A 22,500-nucleotide genomic window follows, 5' to 3' on the forward strand; every position below is an offset into this window, starting at 1 on the left:
TGTACAGTATAAAAACCATTATGTCTATGGAAAGTCCCCATAAAACATGGAAACACAACTGTGTGTGTGTGTGTGTGTGTGTGTGTGTGTGTGTGTGTGTGTGTGTGTGAGTGTGTGTGTGTGTGTGTGTGTGTGTGAGTGTGTGAGTGTGTGTGTGAGAGTGTGTGAGTTTGTGTGTGAGAGTGTGTGTGTGTGTGTGCGTGAGTGTGTGTGATTGTGTGTGTGTGTGTGAGTTTGTGTGTGAGAGTGAGCGTGTGTTTATCACTTTGTGGGGACCAAATGTCCCCATAAGGATAGTAAAACCCGAAATGTTTGACCTTGTGGGGACATTTTGTCGGTCCCCATGAGGAAAACAGCTTATAAATCATACTAAATTATGTTTTTTGAAAATGTAAAAATGCAGAAAGTTTTCTGTGAGGGTTAGGTTTAGGGGTAGGGTTAGGTTTAGGGGATAGAATATAAAGTTTGTACAGTATAAAAACCATTATGTCTATGGAAAGTCCCCATAAAACATGGAAACACAACTGTGTGTGTGTGTGTGTGTGTGAGTGTGTGTGTGTGTGTGTGAGTGTGTGTGTGTGTGTGTGTGTGTGTGTGTGTGTGTGTGTGTGTGTGTGTGTGTGTGTGTGTGTGTGTGTATCAGTAGGTATCCATCAGATCCGAGCATCATGTGACCACTGAACTCCCTCCAGCACTGTAACAGATGAACTCATTAAATAACTCTCATTAAAGTTCTTCAGGTGTATTTAAATCTCTCTCTTGCGACGATAAGGAGAAATGTAGGGAGGACAGCAAGTTTTATAATCAAGTTGATGTGCTACTTTTATTCACTGTCATCATTTACTCACCCTCGTGTCATTCCAAGCCTGTATTTGGAGGTGTTAAATGTGCTGAAAGTGATTTTGATTATGAAATGATGTGCAGAAGACACCTCTGTTTCCTGTCAGATATCATTGAAATAGGTGTTCTGAAATATCACACCTGTCTCATTAAACAGCAGGGTAAAAGGCATCAGTGGGGTCAGATCCATTATTTAGTCAATCAAAAGACTTTCTGCCTGTCAGTCATTGTGCATGTTTACAGGTTATCACATGCCTGTATAAGTGCCGGTACATTGTCCTGCTCCCGTGAAACGCCCTCCATCTTCTCCAACACAAGGTCCCCATTAGTGGTTCATCAATATATCGATGAGGCTGATAAATCAGCCAATTTTCTGCATTTTTTTATTATCTAATTGCCTGATAAATATTAGTGCCAAGAATCACCTGCTTGCATGCTGTAGCAGCCAATAATGTAATAACTGGCAGTTATTACATTATTGTAGTTATTACATTATTGTAGTTATTACATTATTGTAGTTATTACATTATTATAGTTATTACATTATTGTAGTTATTACATTATTATAGTTATTACATTAGTGTAGTTATTACTTAAATGGCAGTTATTACATTACTGTAGTTATTACATGAATGGCAGTTATTACATTAGTGTAGTTATTACTTAAATGGCAGTTATTACATTACTGTAGTTATTACATGAATGGTAGTTATTACTTTAATGGTAGTCATTACATTATTGTAGTTATTACATTATTGGCAGTTATTACATTATTGTAGTTATTACATTATTGGCAGTTATTACATTAATGGTAGTTATTACATTTATGGTAGTTATTACTTTAATGGTAGTTATTACATTATTGTAGTTATTACATTATTGGCAGTTATTACATTATTGTAGTTATTACATTATTGCAGTTATTACATTAATGGTAGTTATTACATTATTGTAGTTATTACATTAATGGTAGTTATTACATTATTGTAGTTATTACATTAGTGTAGTTATTACTTTAATGGCAGTTATTACATTACTGTAGTTATTACATGAATGACAGTTATTACATTATTGTAGTTATTACATTATTGGCAGTTATTACATTATTGTAGTTATTACATTATTGGCAGTTATTACATTATTGTAGTTATTACTTTAATGGTAGTCATTACATTATTGTAGTTATTACATTATTGGCAGTTATTACATTATTGTAGTTATTACATTATTGGCAGTTATTACATTAATGGTAGTTATTACATTTATGGTAGTTATTACTTTAATGGTAGTTATTACATTATTGTAGTTATTACATTATTGGCAGTTATTACATTATTGTAGTTATTACATTATTGTAGTTATTACATTATTGGCAGTTATTACATTATTGTAGTTATTACATTATTGGCAGTTATTACATTAATGGTAGTTAATACATTATTGTAGTTATTACATTATTGTAGTTATTACATTAATGGTAGTTATTACATTATTGTAGTTATTACTTTAATGGCAGTTATTACATTATTGTAGTTATTACATTAGTGTAGTTATTACTTTAATGGCAGTTATTACATTATTGTAGTTATTACATTATTGGTAGTTATTACATTAATGGTAGTTATTACATTATTGTAGTTATTACATTATTGTAGTTATTACATTAATGGTAGTTATTACATTATTGTAGTTATTACATTAATGGCAGTTATTACATTATTGTAGTTATTACATTAGTGTAGTTATTACTTTAATGGCAGTTATTACATTATTGTAGTTATTACATGAATGGCAGTTATTACATTAATGGCAGTTATTACATTATTGTAGTTATTACATTATTGTAGTTATTACATTAAAGGTAGTTATTACTTTAATGGTAGTTATTACATTATTGCTCCCTATTTAGTGCATGACTTAACCTCCAGTGTGCTGTCTGTCTGCACTGGTCTCAGAACAGTTATAGGAGAGCTATAGGATGCTCCCTTGCTCCCTATTTAGTGCATGACTTAACCTCCAGTGTGCTGTCTGTCTGCACTGGTCTCAGAACAGTTATAGGAGAGATATAGGATGCTCCCTTGCTCCCTATTTAGTGCATGACTTAACCTCCAGTGTGCTGTCTGTCTGCACTGGTCTCAGAACAGTTATAGGAGAGATATAGGATGCTCCCTTGCTCCCTATTTAGTGAATGACTTAACCTCCAGTGTGCTGTCTGTCTGCACTGGTTTCAGAACAGTTTGAAATACACTTTATTTTCCTCATATCGCCATATAAAGCCTCTGATAGTACACAGTGAATATTGGATCATTGATGGAAAATGAGCCTATAGTCCACAGACGTGGTCATTGTGTTTAACAGCGTATCATTTCTAGATATATTGATGATGTTTTTAAAATTTAATATCAGATGAAACTAGAGACTTGAATCTTGTGACTCAAACAGGTTTCAATGTAAAAGCTGAATTCATTTTCTTACCAGATGCGGTTTTGTTGCTGTTTCTCCCAAAGACAAACTCCGCTGTGATCAGCGCCATGTTGTTTGGTCACATGACTCGTGCGTAAAATGTTTAACCATTTACTGACAGCACATTCTCCTGAACTGAGATCAGTCAGTTTAAATGACATTTAATTATGCGTAGCCAAAAGCGAAGCCAAAATGTTTGTCCACGCATGTCTCAAGCGGTTAAATTGTTTGATATATCAGCCTATCAGTCACACTGAACACTGGATATTGGCATCATCCATTAAAAACACATATCAGTTGACCACTAGTCTCCAAGTGTGTCTCTGTGTGTGTGTGCATCTTTGGAGAGCCAGGATTTAGAAAGAGGGGGTGTGGCTAATTCAACCACTAAAATCGTTTACAGGAATGACATCCTCAGTCACCATTGACTTTCATTGTATGGAATGCACTCTGCCTGACATTCACTTTTGTGTTCCATGGAAGATGGAAAGTATTTTGGGTTTAGAAAAAAAATATATGATTTATTTCCCCTTTTTATCCCATTTTGTAACGCCCTATTCCCAATGCGCTCTAAGTGCTCGTGGTGGTGTAGTGACTCGCCTCGATCCTGTGGCGGAGGACGAATCTCAGTTGCCTCCGCGTCTGAGAGCGTCTATCTGCGCATCTTATCACGTGAGTTATTGAGCATGTTACCATGGAGACGTAGCGCATGTGGAGGCTTCACGCTATTCACCGCAGCATCCACACACAACTCACCACACGCCCCACCGAGAGCGAGAACCACATTATAGCGACCACGAGGAGGTTACCCCATGTGACTCTACCCTCCCTAGCAACCGGCCAATTTGGTTGCTAAGGAGACCTGACTGGAGTCACTGGAGACCTGGTTGGAGTCACTCAGCATGCTCTGGATTCAAACTCGCGACTCCAGGTGTGATAGGGAACAACATTGAGTAGGTCAGTATATGATGATAGAATTGTAATTTTCGTGTGATTTATTCCTTTAGATGACACCCTGTGTACACCACACACAACACAATGTGTGAGACGGTCTACACTGATCGTGACGTGCAGCTAACACACAGACCAATCAGCTGTGAGCATCAAGGATACACTTGGGGAATGGTTCAATGGGAAAATAACATGTATGTGGATGCTCAAACATCTATAACTGTGCTGTGAGATGATGCCGGTTAGGTTGTTGAAGGACGTTATGCTGGATATATTTGGTTTATGGTATCTCAGGGAGGATGAGAGTTCGGTTAGAGACAAAGGTGAACGCTGTGGATCTGCTGTATGGAAGAAGAGTGTAGAACGATGCCCAACACCGTTGATGAAGATGGTTCAGGAGGTTCAGATTGGACAAAGAGTTGCAGAGGTCTGTAGTTTGGTGGAAATGAGAGACGAGGACACCTCAGATGTTTGATATGTAGGTGCTGTGGTTTATGTGTGGACATAATTGTGAGTCATCACTTTGAAACCAGAATTGGTCACTCTTGGGTTTGGCGTAGATGCGAAGTGTTTTTGTTTTGTAGGGGTTGTCAGACTCCCGTGTGATTGATTACAGCAGCGGCCAATCGCGTGCTTGACTGCAGCGAATACACTGAGGTCTATAAAGTCCCATCGGAGAAGTGTTTCACACATGTTAGGGCCTCACAAACTAAGTCTTTGATAGTGCAACACAACAAGAAATACATTTACTGGCTAATCAGTTAATAAAGCTGAACAAACTTGTGAAACAGACGCAAGCCACACCAAAATACCTTTCATTTTTGCAGCAAGAATCAGTCCAATATCTGGAATCGGCGCTTGAAGCGTTTAAAAGACTGATCCCCAGAAACATGTTCATGCAACAGTGATTGTCTCATGAGACTCTGTGTATCGATGACATGATAAATGAAGATATCAATGTATGATTTGTCTCTCTCTCGCAGATGAACGGCATGGATGGAGACGTGGAATATGAGGAAATCACTCTTGAGAGGGTTCGGATTTTCTGTTTTTCTCAAAGGAGTTTAAAATGGACATTTACTCACCCATGTCATCTCAAACTCATATGACTTTCTTCCTTCTGCAGAACACAAATGAAGATATGATGGGAATACATCCACACAATGCAAGTCAATGAGGACTCCCGTGTTTAATCCATGTCTTCTGAAGTGTTAATGAGCTTCAATCCGTGATCGTGAGAAGGAGACTGCCGATGGCAAGATTTATCATCTGAACTGATCGTCTATCTTCAGAAGACATGGAGTCGGATGGATTACTTTTAAGATGCCTTTATGTCCTTTTTGGAGCTTGGAAGTGTGTGACCCATTGACTTGCATTGTATGGAGAAAAGCACCTGATATCTGCATCAAAATATCTTCATTTGTGTTCTGCAGAAGAAAGAATATGAGTTATATGAGTTTGAGACAGCATGAGGGTGAGTTAATGATGAGGAGATCTGTTCCTTTAAGTATCAGCATTTCTGTATGAACATCAGTGTGTGTGTGTGTGTGTGTGTGTGTGTGTGTGTTCAGGGTAACTCTGGTCTGGGCTTCAGTATAGCTGGTGGGACTGATAACCCTCATATAGGAGATGATCCCAGTATCTTCATCACTAAGATCATACCAGGAGGAGCGGCAGCACAGGACGGCAGACTGAGGTAACACACACACACACACACACACTTACTGAAGTAATGTGTGCATTATGTCCTCTGTGTAACCCAACAAGACTCCTTCATTCACAACTATTTCTGCCTTTGTGTTTCAGGGTGAACGACTGCATTCTCTTCGTAAATGATGTTGACGTGAGAGAAGTCACTCATAGTTTTGCGGTGGAGGCGCTGAAGGAGGCGGGGCCTATTGTACGACTCTACGTGCTGCGGCACAAACCGCCTGCCGAAAAAATCACCGATATTAAACTCATCAAAGGCCCGAAAGGTGTGTGTGACTCCAGAGCAGGGCTAACCAACTGGCCAAATCCGGCCCGCCAATCACTTTTATCTGAACCTCCGACTGATCTTGAGCAAATTGCATCACAGTCTGAAACATCCGAGCTCTGGCTGTGCGTACTGTCCTCCAATTGGTGTTCTGCACCAAAATTAGACAGCCAGCCAAACTCCAGTCATCACACGAGAGTCAGGAATTAGCGTGCTAGCTCCATTTTAATAAAGACGTGTAGACTGTAACGGTTACCCTGTCTTGTCTCACTGTTGCCCTTTGTTTGTAATTTTGTCACTTTTGTTATTCCTTAGTTTTCACTTTTGTCACCCTTGTACCTCCATAGTCTTGTTTTCCCTCGTGTTCACTGTTCATTGTTTTCACCTGCCCTTGTTAATTTGCCTTTGGTTTCTGTTAATCACCTTGTCACCTAGTTTGTGTTCTGTTTGTTCATTGGCCCCTTTTTCCCATGTTTTTGTATTTATATCCTGGTTTTTGGTTTAGTCCTAGTCTGTCGTTGAATGCTGTTGTACGTAGTTTGTGCTCGCTCCCATGCCTGTGTTCCCGTGTTCCAGTTCCTGTGTGTTTTGTTTTCATTTGCCCATCGTGGTCCGAGAAGGACCCTACCTCTCCACCCACTGTGGAGACCCTTCAGCCGTCCGGGGCTCCTCCTGTCACGCCTACCCCGGTCCGCAAGCCAGAGCCTACGCCTGCCCTGGCCAGCGAGCCTGAAGTCACGCCGACCAGGAACAGCGTTCCAGCGTCACCAGTCGCCTTCCATGAGCCAGCGCGGCCCACTTCGTCTGCCCGGAGGAGGGAGAGAAGACGGGCTTCCGCCTCCCGGCCCGCGCCAGCCCCGGTCTGCGAGCCAGAGCCCACGCATGTCACTGTGAGCAAGCCTGAGTCCTCGTCAGCCACGGTGAGCGAGCTAGAGCCCACGCATGTCACTGTGAGCGAGCCTGAGTCCTCATCAGCCACGGTGAGCGAGCTAGAGCCCTCGCATGTCACTGTGAGCGAGCCTGAGCCCTCGACCGTACCCGAGCCAGTGCCTGTAGCCTCAGATGTCCCTGAGCCAGCGCCTGTAGCCTCGACCGTCCCTGAGCCAGTGCCTGTAGCCTCGACCGTCCCTGAGCCAGCGCCTGTAGCCTCGACCGTCCCTGAGCCAGCGCCTGTAGCCTCGACCGTCCCTGAGCCAGCGCCTGTAGCCTCGACCGTCCCTGAGCCAGCGCCTGTAGCCTCGACCGTCCCTGAGCCAGCGCCTGAAGCCTCGACCGTCCAAGAGCCAGTACCAGAAGCCTCGACCGTCCAAGAGCCAGTGCCTGAAGCCTTGACCGTCCAAGAGCCAGTGCCAGTAGCCATGACCGTCCAAGAGCCAGTGCCAGTAGCCGTGACCGTCCAAGAGCCAGTGCCAGTAGCCGTGACCGTCCAAGAGCCAGTGCCAGTAGCCATGACCGTCCAAGAGCCAGTGCCAGTAGCCAGGTCCGTCCAAGAGCCAGCGCCAGTGGTCGTGCCCATCCTAGAGCCAGCACCTCTCGAGCCTTCCAGGGCTCCTCCTCCCGAGTCTTCCAGGGCTCTGCCTCCCAAGTCTCTCAAGTCTCTCGAGTCTTCTAGGGCTCCTCCTCCCGAACTTTCCAGAGCTCCGCCTTCCGAGTTTCCCGAGCTTTCCAGAGCTCCGCCTTCCGAGTTTCCAGAGCTTTCCAGAGCTCCGCCTTCCGAATTTCCCTAGCTTTCCAGAGCTCCGCCTTCCGAGTTTCCTGAGCTTTCCAGAGCTCCGCCTTCCGAGTTTCCTGAGCTTTCCAGAGCTCCGCCTTCCGAGTTTCCCGAGCTTTCCAGAGCTCCGCCTTCCGAGTTTCCCGAGCTTTCCAGAGCTCTGCCCTCCGATCTTCCCAGAGCTCCACCTCTCAAGCCTCTCGAACCTTCCAGGGCTCCGCCTCTCAAGCCTCTCAAGCCTACCTGGGCTCCGCCCCTCAAGCCTCTCGAGCCTCCCAGGGCTCCGTCTCTCAAGCCTCCCGAGCTTTCCAGAGCTCCTCCTCCCGAGCCTCCTGGGGCTCCGCCTCTCGAGCCTTCCAGAGCTCCGCCCTCCGAGCTTTCCAGGGCTCTGCCCCTCAAGCCTCTTCAGCCTTCCAGGGCTCCGCCCCTCAAGCCTCTCGAGCCTTCCAGGGCTCCGCCCCTCAAGCCTCTCGAGCCTTCCAGGGCTCCGCCCCTCAAGCCCCTCGAGCCTACCAGGGCTCCGCCCCTCAAGCCTCTCGAGCCTCCCAGGGCTCCGCCCCTCAAGCCTCTCGAGCCTCCCAGGGCTCCGCCCCTCAAGCCTCTCGAGCCTACCAGGGCTCCGCCCCTCAAGCCTCTCGAGCCTTCCAGGGCACCGCCCCTCAAGCCTCTCGAGCCTTCCAGGGCTCCGCTTCTCGAGCCTTCCAGGGCTCCGCCTCTTGAGCCACCCGAGCCTTTGACGGCTCCGCCCTCAGAGCTTCCCGAGCCTCCTACGGCTCCGCCACCCGAGCCTCCTACGGCTCCGCCTCCCGAGCCTCCTAGGGCTCTTCTCCCCGAGCCTCCTGCGGCTCCGCCTCCAAAGCCTCCTGCGGCTCCGCCTCCAGAGCCACCTGCGGCTCCGCCTCCAGAGCCTTCCTCGGCTCCGTCTCCTGAGCCTTCCTCAGCTCCGTCCCTGGAGCCTTCCAGGCCTCCGCCTCTAGAACTGCCTACGGCGCCACCGCCCTCGGCTCCACCTCCTGAGCCATCCTCGGCTCCACCTCCTAGGCCTTCCTCTGCTCCGTCTCCTGAGCCTTCCTCTGAGCCTCCAGAGCCTCCCTCAGCTCCGCCTCCAGAGCCTCCCTCAGCCCCGCCTCCTGAGCCTCCCTCAGCGCCGCCTCCTGAGCCCCCAGAGCCTCCCTCAGCTCCGCCTCCTGAGCTCCCAGAGCCTCCCCCAGCTCTGCCTTCTGCTCCTCCAGAGCTTTCCATGGGTCCGCCTCCCTTGGCTCCGCCTCCTGGGCCTCCAGAACCTCCCACAGCTTCGTCTCCAGAGCCCCTCTCAGCTCCGCCTCCGGGACCTGCCCCTGTCCTGAGGTTGCCTCCCAGGCCTCCTGGACCTGTCCCTGTCCGATGGCCACCTCCCAGGTCCCCTGAACCGGCCCTTGCCTTGTGGCCAGCTCCCAGGCCATCCAAACCGGCCTCTGTCCTGTGGCCACCTCCCAGGCCCCCCGAACCGGCCCCTGCTCTGCGGCCATCTCCCAGTCCACCTAAACCAGCCCCTACCCGGTGGAAGCTTCCCAGGCCACCCGACCTGGTTCCCAGCACACACCCCCAGAGACTGCTAATCTGCCCTCTCGCCCTCCTTTGTCTGTCTCCGTGTCCCTTGTGCCCCCCTTGGCCTGCCTGTCCGCCCCTCGTTGCTCCCTGGACTGCCTGCCTGCCCCTCGTCGCCCCCCGGACTGCCGGTCTGCCTCTCGTTGCCCCCTGGACTGCCTGTCTGTCCTTTGTGCCCCCTGTCATTTGTCAGTTGTTCTTCCTGTTTTTTGTTTTGTTGATCGTCTGGTATCCGATCCTTGGGGGGGGGGGCTATGTAACGGTTACCCTGTCTTGTCTCACTGTTGCCCTCTGTTTGTAATTTTGTCACTTTTGTTATTCCTTAGTTTTCACTTTTGTCACCCTTGTACCTCCATAGTCTTGTTTTCCCTCATGTTCACTGTTCATTGTTTTCACCTGCCCTTGTTAATTTGCCTTTGGTTTCTGTTAATCACCTTGTCACCTAGTTTGTGTTCTGTTTGTTCATTGGCCCCTTTTTCCCATGTTTTTGTATTTATATCCTGGTTTTTGGTTTAGTCCTTGTCTGTCGTTGAATGCTGTTGTACGTAGTTTGTGCTTGCTCCCATGCCTGTGTTCCCGTGTTCCAGTTCCTGTGTTTTCGTGTTTTGTTTTCATTTGCCCATCGTGGTAGTTTTGTTTATTCATGCCTGTTTGTTTCCTTCAATCAAATAAACCCGCATTTGGATCCTCATCCCTTGTCTGTCTCCGACCTCATTCGTTACATAGACATGAGCACGGAGTGAAAATATAAACCCATATCGAGGCACAAACATTGATAGATATATTAATATCAGCAATCAAATAACTCAAATGCAATATAAAGCATTGTTCTTGTACTCATTAATTCACAATTAAAGTTGAGTGTTTTAACAGCTTTAAATCAACATGAATTCGACATATGTTTTATTATAACAAGTCTACAACAATTACTGGAACAAATAACTTATAGGCAATGCTTGCAAAGGGGAAATCAAGAGCGGACAGAGGATTCTCATGTGCTTCTACCACCATACATAAACTACTTCCTGTATGAAAGGCTGCAATACCAAACTTAACCACTAGATGTACTCAGCGCTATATAAAGAATACATGTCCAAAGATCAGAACACTCCCCGCATAACAGCTGGACCATTTGAAGCAATCTTGTGCAGGTGAAGGTTCGACTCGTCTAAAGGCCGTGTTCTCTGAAGAAGACTGATTGCCTGATCGCTTGTAGGCAAGGACACGTAGAAATGCGTTTCCACAAATTGTCGAGTATCAGAGCTGTGTTCCTTCTCACCCTCTTTAGCCTTAGCCTGTAGATAGCAATGGCAGGCGAAGGGCTATTGCCAAACACGTGCACTTTCATTTGGTACAGAGCACTTATTACAGGGACAATCCCCCCGGAGCAACCTGGAGTTAAGTGTCTTACTCAAGGACACAATGGTGGTGACTGTGGGGATCGAACCAGCAACTTTCTGATTACCAGTTATGTGCTTTAGCCCACTACACCACCAACTCCATATGTCAAATAGTTTGAAGAAATCTGACTTTGCCAATGAGTGATTTTGACAGCCTTGTCTGGCCGATTATGAGGGAACACACGCACTAAACGGTGCAGTGAGATGTTATGGTGAATGTTAGCAAAGCATCATTCTCACCTTCTTCTCCACAATCCTCTTGAAGAATGGTTGTTTTGGGCATTTGGAGAGGTGGACCGGGATGCATGGCAGTAACAAGCCGATTGCTTTTATACTCGTTGCAGGTGATGACGACTTCACAATCCCTTTACAATAAATGTGTTTTAGAAATACAGCATTTGTAATATATTCTGTTCTCATGAAGGAAGGCTTTCCTGTCTTCAGTGGATTTAGCTCTGCAGGACGGCATTTCCTTAAAGAGTGACGTCTGTTGTGATTTTCTACACTCCTTTGGGAGGTGTTTGGTCTTTCTCTATAAGAAGCCTCGCTGCTTGACTGCTAGAGGTTGCCATTGACCAATCAGAATCGAGTATTCCAGAGACCCGTTGAATAAATAAATACTAACTACTGGTGGGTTGGGGGGGGGGTGCTTCAATGTCATGAAAATAATGTCACAATGCAAAGAGATCCTCATGTTTTCAAAATGCACCTCATTTTTTAAATGCAAATATAATGTGTTAGTTTTCTGTTTTGATGTTAAAAGCTCGGCAGATCTGATTGGCCGTTTTGCTGCGTTGCAGGTTTGGGCTTCAGTATTGCGGGTGGCGTGGGTAACCAGCACGTCCCGGGTGATAACAGCATCTACGTCACAAAGATCATTGAAGGCGGAGCTGCACATAAAGACGGACGGCTGCAGATTGGAGACAAAATTCTTGCTGTGAGTTTTGAACACACACACTGATCTAGAGACAAACACAAGACATCAGATCACTCTGGCCTGATGCAATACTAATAATGATGAGTGTGTGTGTGTGTGTGTGTGTGTGTGTGTGTGTGTGTGTGTGTGTGTGTGTGTGTGTGTGTGTAGGTGAATAATATGTATTTAGAGGAGGTGATGCATGAAGACGCTGTAGCAGCGCTGAAGAACACAGGAGAGATTGTTTATCTGAGAGTGGCCAAAACTCTGTTTCATCCTCAACAACATCATCAAGAAACCTACAATCCACCTGACATCACCAGCTGTGAGGACACACATCTACACATGTACTTATTTATCTCCGTATTTCCCAACCGCTGTGCCGCACACTAGTGTGCCGTGAAACATTGTCAGGTGTGCCGTGGAAAATGATCAAATTACACAAAATAAATAAATGAAAACACAGAAACACAGTGTGCACTTGTTTAATATTTATTTTCTTTGATTTGACTATACACACAAATACAGTCCTGATAAACCGAATAAATCTCATTCGATGTGTCATGTTTACTGTCGGTTGAGTTGAATGTTTATTGGTGTTTTTTGTAGCGTATTCTGCTCATATGGACATGTCTGATTACCCACAAGCCCTCAGTCCCTCATCTCCACGCTGTTACTCTCCCATTCCTAAAGCCCTGCTGATGGATGATGACATTCCCAGGTAATTATACACCTATCAAAGACTTCTGTTGTTTTTACAAATTGTCAGATGGGCCAAAAGTGTTCTGTTTTGATAATTTATTAAAAATGTTGCACTGTACATGTTATCGCAATCAGTAAAAATATAATCAATATTCATGTGTCATATGTTGTTGGAAAGATTTCAAAGAGTAAAATACAACCAGACTATTTGTTTTACTCACAGATGAAAATATAGCAAGTAACAGCTAAATATGTCTTTGACAATTATGTTTAGTGTTGCTTATATGCCGCATTTTCTGCTTATAACTTCAATAAAAATTAAGGGAACATAAAACATCACATATGATTATTTAGAGTCTGTGATTATCTCTCAAACGAGTCCACACACTCACATCAGATGTATATAGATCATTAGATAATCCACATGAAGCACAATGTTACATATGACCACCAGGAGATGGCGCCAAATACACGACACAGACTCAATGATGACTCAAATGACACAGAATGAAACTCATTCTGTGAAATCTCATGACTAAAATCATGTGTGCATGCTATGCAAACCTTTAGTCATTGTTGTGTTTGCATGTGTAATTAGTTCTTATGTACAATTATTATCTTTTATTTGTTTGGAGATGTTTTTGGAAACTATGATCAATTATAATTGTAATATTTCAAATGTCATTTGTAATTACATTTGACATGATTAGGAACAAAACTAAAGCAGTTTTTCACAGCCACATTATTTACACCCAGAGATATATAATATCAAATCAGAAGAATAAGAAAAAAATGACTTTTTTGGCTAATTGTTTTTGTGATTTTTCAGCAGTTTCATAGGCCGAGAGTCTCAGAATGTATCATAATCTATATCATTAAAAAATCTGAAAAGTTGTCTTTATAATGACACCAAACACCTCCTTATTGTTTAGTTATAAGCCTTTAATTTTGGGTATGCCACTGAAAAAGGAAATCTTTAAAAACACCTTCAGAGTTTAAAGGGTTAAAGAGCATTTTTTCCTTAAACTACTGAAAGATGAGTTTTGTAATGGTGTATTTGTGTTGGACAGGGAGCCAAGGCGTGTGGTGATTCTCAGGGGTTCTACAGGTTTGGGCTTTAATATCGTGGGCGGTGAGGATGGTGAGGGAATCTTCATCTCGTTTATTCTAGCGGGCGGAGCAGCAGATCTGAGCGGAGAACTCAAGAAAGGAGATCAAATATTGAGCGTACGTCAAACTATAACTATACTACTACTGTACTGTAGTGCTCTTGTTACTGTACTGTGAACTGTTGTTGTGATGTTTGCAGGTGAATGGCGTGGATCTGCGTCATGCGACTCATGAACAGGCTGCAGCGGCGCTCAAGAACGCAGGGCAGACAGTCACTATCATTGCCCAGTACAGACCAGAGGGTGAGACACACCACAACACACCAACACAGACCACAACACACCAGCACAGACCACAACACACCAGCACTGACCACAGCACACCAGCACTGACCACAGCACACCAACACAGACCACAACACACCAGCACTGACCACAACACATCAACACAGACCACAACACACCAGCACTGACCACAACACACCAACACAGACCACAACACACCAGCACAGACCACAACACACCAGCACAGACCACAACACACCAGCACTGACCACAACACACCAACACAGACCACAACACACCAACACTGACCACAACACACCAGCACTGACCACAACACACCAACACTGACCACAGCACACCAGCACAGACCACAACACACCAGCACAGGCCACAACACACCAGCACAGACCACAACACACCAACACAGACCACAACACACCAGCACAGGCCACAACACACCAGCACTGACCACAACACACCAGCACAGGCCACAACACACCTGCACAGACCACAACACACCAACACAGACCACAACACACCAGCACAGGCCACAACACACCAGCACTGACCACAACACACCAACACAGACCACAACACACCAGCACAGACCACAACACACCAGCGCAGACCACAACACACCAGCGCAGACCACAATACACCAACACAGACCACAACACACCAGCACTGACCACAACACACCAGCACAGACCACAACACACCAACACTGACCACAACACACCAGCACAGGCCACAACACACCAGCACAGACCACAACACACCAACACAGACCACAACAACACATCAGCACAGACCACAACAACACATCGGCACAGACCACAACACACCAGCACAGACCACAACACACCAACACTGACCACAACACACCAGCACAGACCACAACAGACCACAAAACACCAACACTGACCACAACACACCAGCACAGACCACAACACACCAGCACAGACCACAACAGACCACAACACACCAACACTGACCACAATACACCAGCACAGACCACAACACACCAGCACAGACCACAACACACCAGCACAGACCACAACACACCAGCACTGACCACAACACACCAGCACAGACCACAACACACCAGCACTGACCACAACACACCAGCACAGACCACAACACACCAGCACTGACCACAGCTTTTGCATTTTTTGCATTTTATGACCACAACACACACAGCATTTTATATCACTGCTAATTATCAATTAGTATGGGGAGAACCAATTAAATCACACGACTCAGGGACGTCACACCTCCCACTCCAAAAGGAGGTTCCCCTGGAGAACCGACAAAAAAAAAAATCATTGCACACATACAAACCTACGGTTAAACATTGCGAATGTTATTGTACATCGATACTTATCTCTTTGCATTCCACTCCATTTCGCTCCCAGAATCCTGGGCCCTAGGACATCAGAGAGGGGAAAGGAGAGAAGAGAAGAGAGAAAAGACGCCCACCACTAATGGGTCTTCTTATATCCATGAGAGAGCATCAGCGATGATGTTATCTCTGCCACGGATGTGTTTAATATCCAAGTGAAAAGGTTGTAAGATAAGGCTCCATCTCATTATACTTTGGTTTTTACCACGCATCCGATCCAGGAAAGTCAAAGGATTATGGTCAGTGTACACAGTAATGGGACCATAAAGTGAACTCAAGTATACTTCAAAATGTTGAACGGCTAAAACAAGAGCTAAAGCCTCTTTTTCTACCGTTGAATATACTTGTTGGTGTCGATTGAATTTCTTTGAAAAGTAACTGACCGGATGCTCAATGTCGTTGGAGTCTTTTTGTAACAGAACAGCGCCAGCACCATAAGCACTAAGCGTCAACCGCAAGCAGAAAAGGTTTCTCGAAGTTCGGAGTAACTAATACGGGTGCATTCAGCCAACAGAGATTTGGCATTCTCGAAGGCATACTGACATTGTTCTGTCCATTTAAAGGGTTTCTTGGGGCTTAGTAAATCAGTCAACGGGGAAACTATATCCGCAAAATTCTGACAGAAGCCTCTATAGTAACCCACCATCCCAAGAAATCGTCGCAACTCACGACGGGTAGTTGGTATGGGAAAACTACAGACAGACTCTACTTTTGCGTGGATCGGTTTTACACAACCCCGGCCAATTACCTTACCCAAATAAGTCACAGTGGCCTTTCCGAACTCACACTTGGCGAGGTTTATTGTCAGATTGGCTTTCAATAGACGTTCAAAAAGTTTTCTAATCTGACAAATGTGTTCAGACCACGAAGAACTATATAGGACAACATCATCGAGGTAAGCCTCACGTCCTGTTAGTCCGGCCAACACGTGATTGATCAGCTGTTGAAACGTAGTGGGAGCATTTCTTACCCCAAAAGGCATAACTGTGTATTGCAGGAAGTTATCGGGTGTAACAAACGCAGGAAGTTCCTTAGCGCGAGATGTTAGAGGAACTTGCCAGTATCCTTTCAGAAGATCAAATTTGCTGATGAATTGTGCAGAGCCAACACGGTCAACACAATCATCGATTCTAGGCAAAGGATAACAGTCCGGTTTTGTTAAGGTATTTAGCTTCCTGTAGTCAGTACAAAAACGATATGAATTATCAGGCTTGCTCACTAAAATACACGGAGAGCTCCAAGAACTAAAACTGGGCTTTGCGAAGTTATGAGCAAGTAAATACTCCACTTCTTTTTGGAGTAATTTTCTTTTGATAGGATTTAACCGATATGCATGTTGCTTTACTGGTTGAGCTACACCAACATCAATGTCATGCTCAACGACGTGAGTTCGAGTCAGAACATCAGAAAAGAGAGAGAGAAACGAACTTACCAACTTTATTATATCGGTCTTCTCTGATTCGGACAGATGAGACAAATGGTAAGCAAAATTAGCAAGAATTTCCGAGTTATTCAGTCGTTCCTTCCACTTCTCCCCGAGAAGGACCTTTCATCTCCTCTGGACTGTCAGCAACCTCTTCAGTTGTTTCTAAAACACTTGGCTCAACCATTTCAGTAGTTGTCACCATACCAACAGACAAATAAGGTACGGGATTCACGTACGGTTTCAATAAATTAATGTGACAACCCTGTATTTTCTTTCGCCGTTCTGGCGTGTTTAACACATAATTATTATTGGAGAGGCACTTCGCAATCGTATAAGGTCCAGCAAACCTAGCCTGAAAAGGACTTTTCAACACAGGTAACAATGCCAGCACTTGATCACCAGTTTGAAATTTTCTGGACTTTACTTTGCGATCAAACAACCTCTGCATTTTCGCTTGAGACTTACCTAGTTTTCGTAGAGCAATAGCTCTGGCTTCATAGAGTCGATAACGAAAACTACTTACGTCATCCAAAACGTTCTCGGGAGGCTCGGAAGTTGTCCACTCATCTGCCAAGACAGCAATAGGACCCTTAACAATGTGTCCAAACACTAACTCATTAGGGCTAAAGCCTATGCTCTCTTGCATGACCTCACGAATAGATAGTAACAACCACGGAAGTCCTTCCTCCCAGTCACAATCCAGTTCAACACAATAAGATCTCAAAAGTGACTTAAGAGTCTGATGGAATCTCTCTAGCGCTCCCTGACTCTGAGGGTGATAAGCACTTGCAATATTGTGTTTGATTTTCAGTTGTCGCATAACTTTAGAAAAGTGTCGAGACATGAAGTTCGAGCCTTGATCAGATTGTATAATTTTTGGAATGCCAAAAATAGACATGAAACTTGATAAAGCCTTTAGAATAGCTCTAGTAGTAATCGATCTAAGAGGATAAGCTGCAGGATAACGTGTAGACTGACACATTACCGTAAGTAAATAAGCATTTCCACTCTTAGATCGTGGTAAAGGACCAACACAATCGATAATCAAGTGTTCGAAAGGGGTGGTAACTGCAGCAATAGGCTGTAAAGGAGCTGGTGGAACTTTTTGATTCGGCTTTCCAGTCATTTGACAAGTATGGCATGACCGAACGTAGTTAACCACATCTCTCTTGATTCTAGGCCAATAAAATTTCCTTAGAGCCCTATCACAGGTTTTTCGTACCCCCATATGACCTGCAATGCCTTGGTGTGATAGCTGTAAGATGGGTTGGCGAAAACTAAGAGGAACTACAATTTGGATCCTCGGTTCGAGTAAAAAATCAGAGTTCATAGGTTGATGTTTACACAGCAAACCATCTTTGAGGAAGTAGAAGGGAGATGAAGTTTTATCACCCACTTCTCGGATTAAAGAGAATAATTCCTGAACTGTATCATCCGATTGCTGTGCTTTAATTAGGTCATCCCGAGTCACACTATAAAGTGGAAATAAAGAACAAGTGTCATTTTGGTCATCACAAATAAATAGACTTTCAAATATGGAATCGGACTTATTCATCTTACGATCCACAACAGACTGTAACTCATTCTTAGAGACCACATTTTCAGCTTCAGGACACACTGTACTAAGTTCTGGCTGAGAATCATTTTCAGAAACCATAAAAGTATCGCAAAGAACATTTTCCACTTCATCTTGCACAGTTTTATTAGCCATCGCTCGAGTTATTGCACAGGCGGGAAATAAATCAGAACGGTCAGAAGACGCAACCCACTTCTCTACAGTAGAACCTACTATGGGTGGAACACCAGCATCTGACTTTTCCCAGACTTTTCCCCCGGCTAAATCATTTCCGAGTATGAAAGTGACTCCAGGAACAGGAAGCATCTCACGAACTCCAACTACTACATCGCCTGAGACTAGTTTGGAATTTAAGTGAATGCGGTGTAGAGGAACTTCCATGAACCCCATCTCTAGCCCTCTCACCAATACATGTGTCCCTGTAGCAGTACGTTCAGACAAAGACAAAAGTCCTTTCGACAAAAAGGATTGCGCTGCACCAGTATCTCTGAGAATACGTACCAGCACATTCTGCGCAGAATTAGGCAACGACACAGTCCCTTCAGAGAGGAACGGTGAAAAATCAGAGTCATTTTTAACATTCTTCACCTCAGTGATATCCACCTGTTCAACCCGATTATTAACTTGACCAGTAGGTTTCCTACCTGACGTGGAAATTAAACCAACAGGTTTAGCAGCTTTCTCTTTCTTTTTGAGAATAATACAGTCCGAAATTTTATGTCCTGCCTTTTTACAATAAAAGCAAACTAACTCACCTTTTGTGCGTGTAGCTGAGGTATTGTCAGCAGAATTTGACGCAACATTCACAAGCTTTTTATTTTTAGCAGAGACACTCAATCTAGACCTACTCTGATCTGAGTGACTGACAAAAATGTGATGGGTGAGGACAAATTCATCTGCCATTAGAGCAGCATCTGATAATGTACTTACTTTATGTTCATTTAGGTACATGGCGACGGATCTTGGAACACAGTTTTTAAACTCTTCCAACAGAATTAGTTCTCGAAGCTGTTCTTTAGTGTTTACTTTTACTGAGGCACACCAGCGGTCAAACAGATTCTCTTTCTCTCTAGCGAATTCTAGATAAGAACACTGCTCAGGTTTAAAATTGCTCCTAAATTTCTGACGGTATGCTTCAGGTGCCAATTCATAAGCATGTAAAATAGCGGACTTAACGACTTCATACTCACTACTCTGTTCTATAGTCAGCGCTGAATACACCTCTTGTGCTCTCCCGACTAAAACACATTGCAACAGCAACGTCCAAAATTCTTTAGGCCATTTTAAAGACTGTGCAACACGCTCAAAATGTTGGAAATATTTCTCTACTTCCTTCTCTAAGAACGGCGGCACTAGTCTAATGTTTTTGTAAACATCAAACACAGGTGTCACGAGCACCGGTTCAACGTGAAGCGGAACTTCAACAGTTTGTGCATTCAGCTCTAACTCAAGTTTCCTCAGCTGAAACGATCTTTCTTCCCTTTCCTTCTCAAACTGTAACTCCAGCTTACGTAGTTCTAAATTCTGTTGTAACATCTTTATTTCAAAATCATTTTCTTGCTCTTTCTCCTTCAGTGCACGCTGGCCGCGAAGTTTATCCGCATCAACACACAACTGCTTCTCTAGCAAAGACATTTCACCAAACTTTGCATTTAAACTGTCCGTGTCAGAAGGAGGAGAGACTACAGTCTCTTCAGAATGAATAAGTTGAGACCTTACCTCTAAAATACCCCGCTCGGAAAGTGCGCTTTTCACAGTTTCCATCAGAGTTTCCTTACGTCTCTTATCACTACTGGTTACCTCCACATCAAAGTGTTCGGCAATCTGCAACAGCTCTTCCTTCGTACATTTCTCCATTAAGATTTCCGAAGGAAATATGAAGAAATCTTCAATTACTGATGACATTTCTGCAAACGAAAACAAACAGAGCAAACACAACATCAGTACAGACACGCGTGAGACGCTGTTAAACTAGAGCTTAGAAAATACAAATCCCGTCGGCCACTTCGCCAGGAATCGTCACATACACGCTCCGGGTGTGAACCCCACCTTAGTTAATAGATAAACAAAGACTTACCACAAGTCATTCCCGAAATTACCTATTTATTCGGCAGGTATCAGAAACCACAGATACAGAGAATAGAACACAGTGTCACCTTAAATGAAAAATGAGATTCCAGTTCCTACCTATAATCAGAACTAACTAAACCTTCCTGCTCTTCAAAGGTGTACCGGACTCGGGGCGGCATTAAAAGCTGAACTCGAAGACAATTGGCGTTTCAAACCAAAAGCCCGAAGCGTACCCCCGACAGAGATTTAAAACCTCCATCCAGAATAACCTTCAAAAATAAGAAAGGCAAAATAACAAAGAAAATAACAAATAATGCCACGATGGAAGGATTTTAAATCCAGCTGAGACACACTAACTCACTGAAATCTCCTCATTTACAGGTGAACACGCTGAAAACATTATGCATTTACTTACTCGTGTGGGATCCCGGATGAGCCCCCAATTTTTATGTCACGACTGGCTCGTTACAAGCCGCAACATAAAAAGGGGAGTCTGACAACAGGTCTTAGTAAACTCAAAAGAGAATTGTTTTATTGTCAGTAAGCATAAACCACCACAACCGTGGATGGTAACATGGGTCTAGGGTTTAACAAAGGGAAAACACAGCATTAGCAAATAAGATAACTATAACAAAACTTTATGCTACACGGTAAGAAAAGCATGAGGATAAATCGAAGAGGTCTCACTGGGCCAGCCACTCCTAAGACATGGAGCTATCCCAATGAGCACTTGAGCAAATAACACACAGCATTTTATATCACTACTAATTATCAATTAGTATGGGGAGAACCAATTAAATCACACGACTCAGGGACGTCACACCATCTAAGGGCCCCACAGTCTGTGGACTCTTTTAAAAAAGGCCTTAAAACCCATCTTTTTAGTAAAGCCTTTTATTGCTAATAGTGTTATCTTAATGTTTCTGTTTTTATTCTGTATTGCATTGTAGCACTTTGAGGTCATTGAATTGATGTAAAGTGCGTTATAAATTAAATTTATTATTATTATTATTACCAGCACAGACCACAACACACCAGCACAGACCACAACACACTAGCACTGACCACAACACACCAGCACTGACCACAACACACCAATACCGACCACAACACACCAGCACAGACCACAACAGACCACAACACACCAGCACAGACCACAACACACCAGCACAGACCACAACACACCAACACTGACCACAACACACCAGCACAGACCACAACACACCAGCACAGACCACAACACACCAACACAGACCACAACACACCAACACAGACCACAACACACCAACACTGACCACAACACACCAGCACAGACCACAACACACCAACACAGACCACAACACACCAGCACAGACCACAACACACCAGCACTGACCACAACACATCAACACAGACCACAACACACCAACACAGACCACAACACACCAACACAGACCACAACACACCAACACAGACCACAACACACCAACACAGACCACAACACACCAGCACTGACCACAACACACCAGCACTGACCACAACACACCAGCACTGACCACAACACATCAACACAGACCACAACACACCAGCACAGACCACAACACACCAACACAGACCACAACACACCAGCACTGACCACAACACATCAACACAGACCACAACACACCAACACAGACCACAACACACCAGCACAGACCACAACACACCAGCACTGACCACAACACACCAACACAGACCACAACACACCAGCACTGACCACAACACACCAACACAGACCACAACACACCAGCACAGACCACAACACACCAACACAAACCACAACACACCAGTACAGACCACAACATACCAGCACAGACCACAACATACCAGCACAGACCACAACACACCAGCACAGACTGCACAATTATAATGCATCTACCAGGCCTACACATCTGTGTTTGTGTACTTGTGTAGTGTAAATTGATGATCTGACACACAACTGAACACAAACAGTTTAAATAAGGATTTATTTTGTGTGTTTAGAGTACAGCAGATTTGAGGCGAAGATTCATGACTTGCGTGAACAGCTGATGAACAGCAGTTTAGTTTCTGCAGCAGCGTCATTACGG

At 44.4% G+C, this 22,500-nt stretch overlaps 1 protein-coding gene across 5 annotated transcripts in view; it reads left to right on the forward strand.

The window, feature by feature from the left end:
* Nucleotides 1-22,500, forward strand: part of dlg4b (discs, large homolog 4b (Drosophila)) — a 61,698-nt gene that overhangs the window by 29,484 nt on the left and 9,714 nt on the right. For all 5 annotated transcript variants that reach the window (XM_052091399.1, XM_052091400.1, XM_052091401.1 and 2 more), the window contains 9 exons: nucleotides 5,238-5,288; nucleotides 5,826-5,950; nucleotides 6,061-6,230; nucleotides 11,728-11,864; nucleotides 12,015-12,168; nucleotides 12,453-12,564; nucleotides 13,616-13,772; nucleotides 13,855-13,957; nucleotides 22,415-22,500. The exon at nucleotides 22,415-22,500 is cut by the window's right edge and continues 26 nt beyond it. In XM_052091399.1, the coding sequence (XP_051947359.1) occupies nucleotides 5,238-5,288; nucleotides 5,826-5,950; nucleotides 6,061-6,230; nucleotides 11,728-11,864; nucleotides 12,015-12,168; nucleotides 12,453-12,564; nucleotides 13,616-13,772; nucleotides 13,855-13,957; nucleotides 22,415-22,500 (1,095 nt within the window). The remainder of the gene's footprint in view (nucleotides 1-5,237; nucleotides 5,289-5,825; nucleotides 5,951-6,060; nucleotides 6,231-11,727; nucleotides 11,865-12,014; nucleotides 12,169-12,452; nucleotides 12,565-13,615; nucleotides 13,773-13,854; nucleotides 13,958-22,414) is intronic.

The sequence above is a fragment of the Xyrauchen texanus genome, chromosome 25 (genome assembly GCF_025860055.1).
Source record: "Xyrauchen texanus isolate HMW12.3.18 chromosome 25, RBS_HiC_50CHRs, whole genome shotgun sequence".
Classification (NCBI taxonomy): Eukaryota; Metazoa; Chordata; class Actinopteri; order Cypriniformes; family Catostomidae; genus Xyrauchen; species Xyrauchen texanus.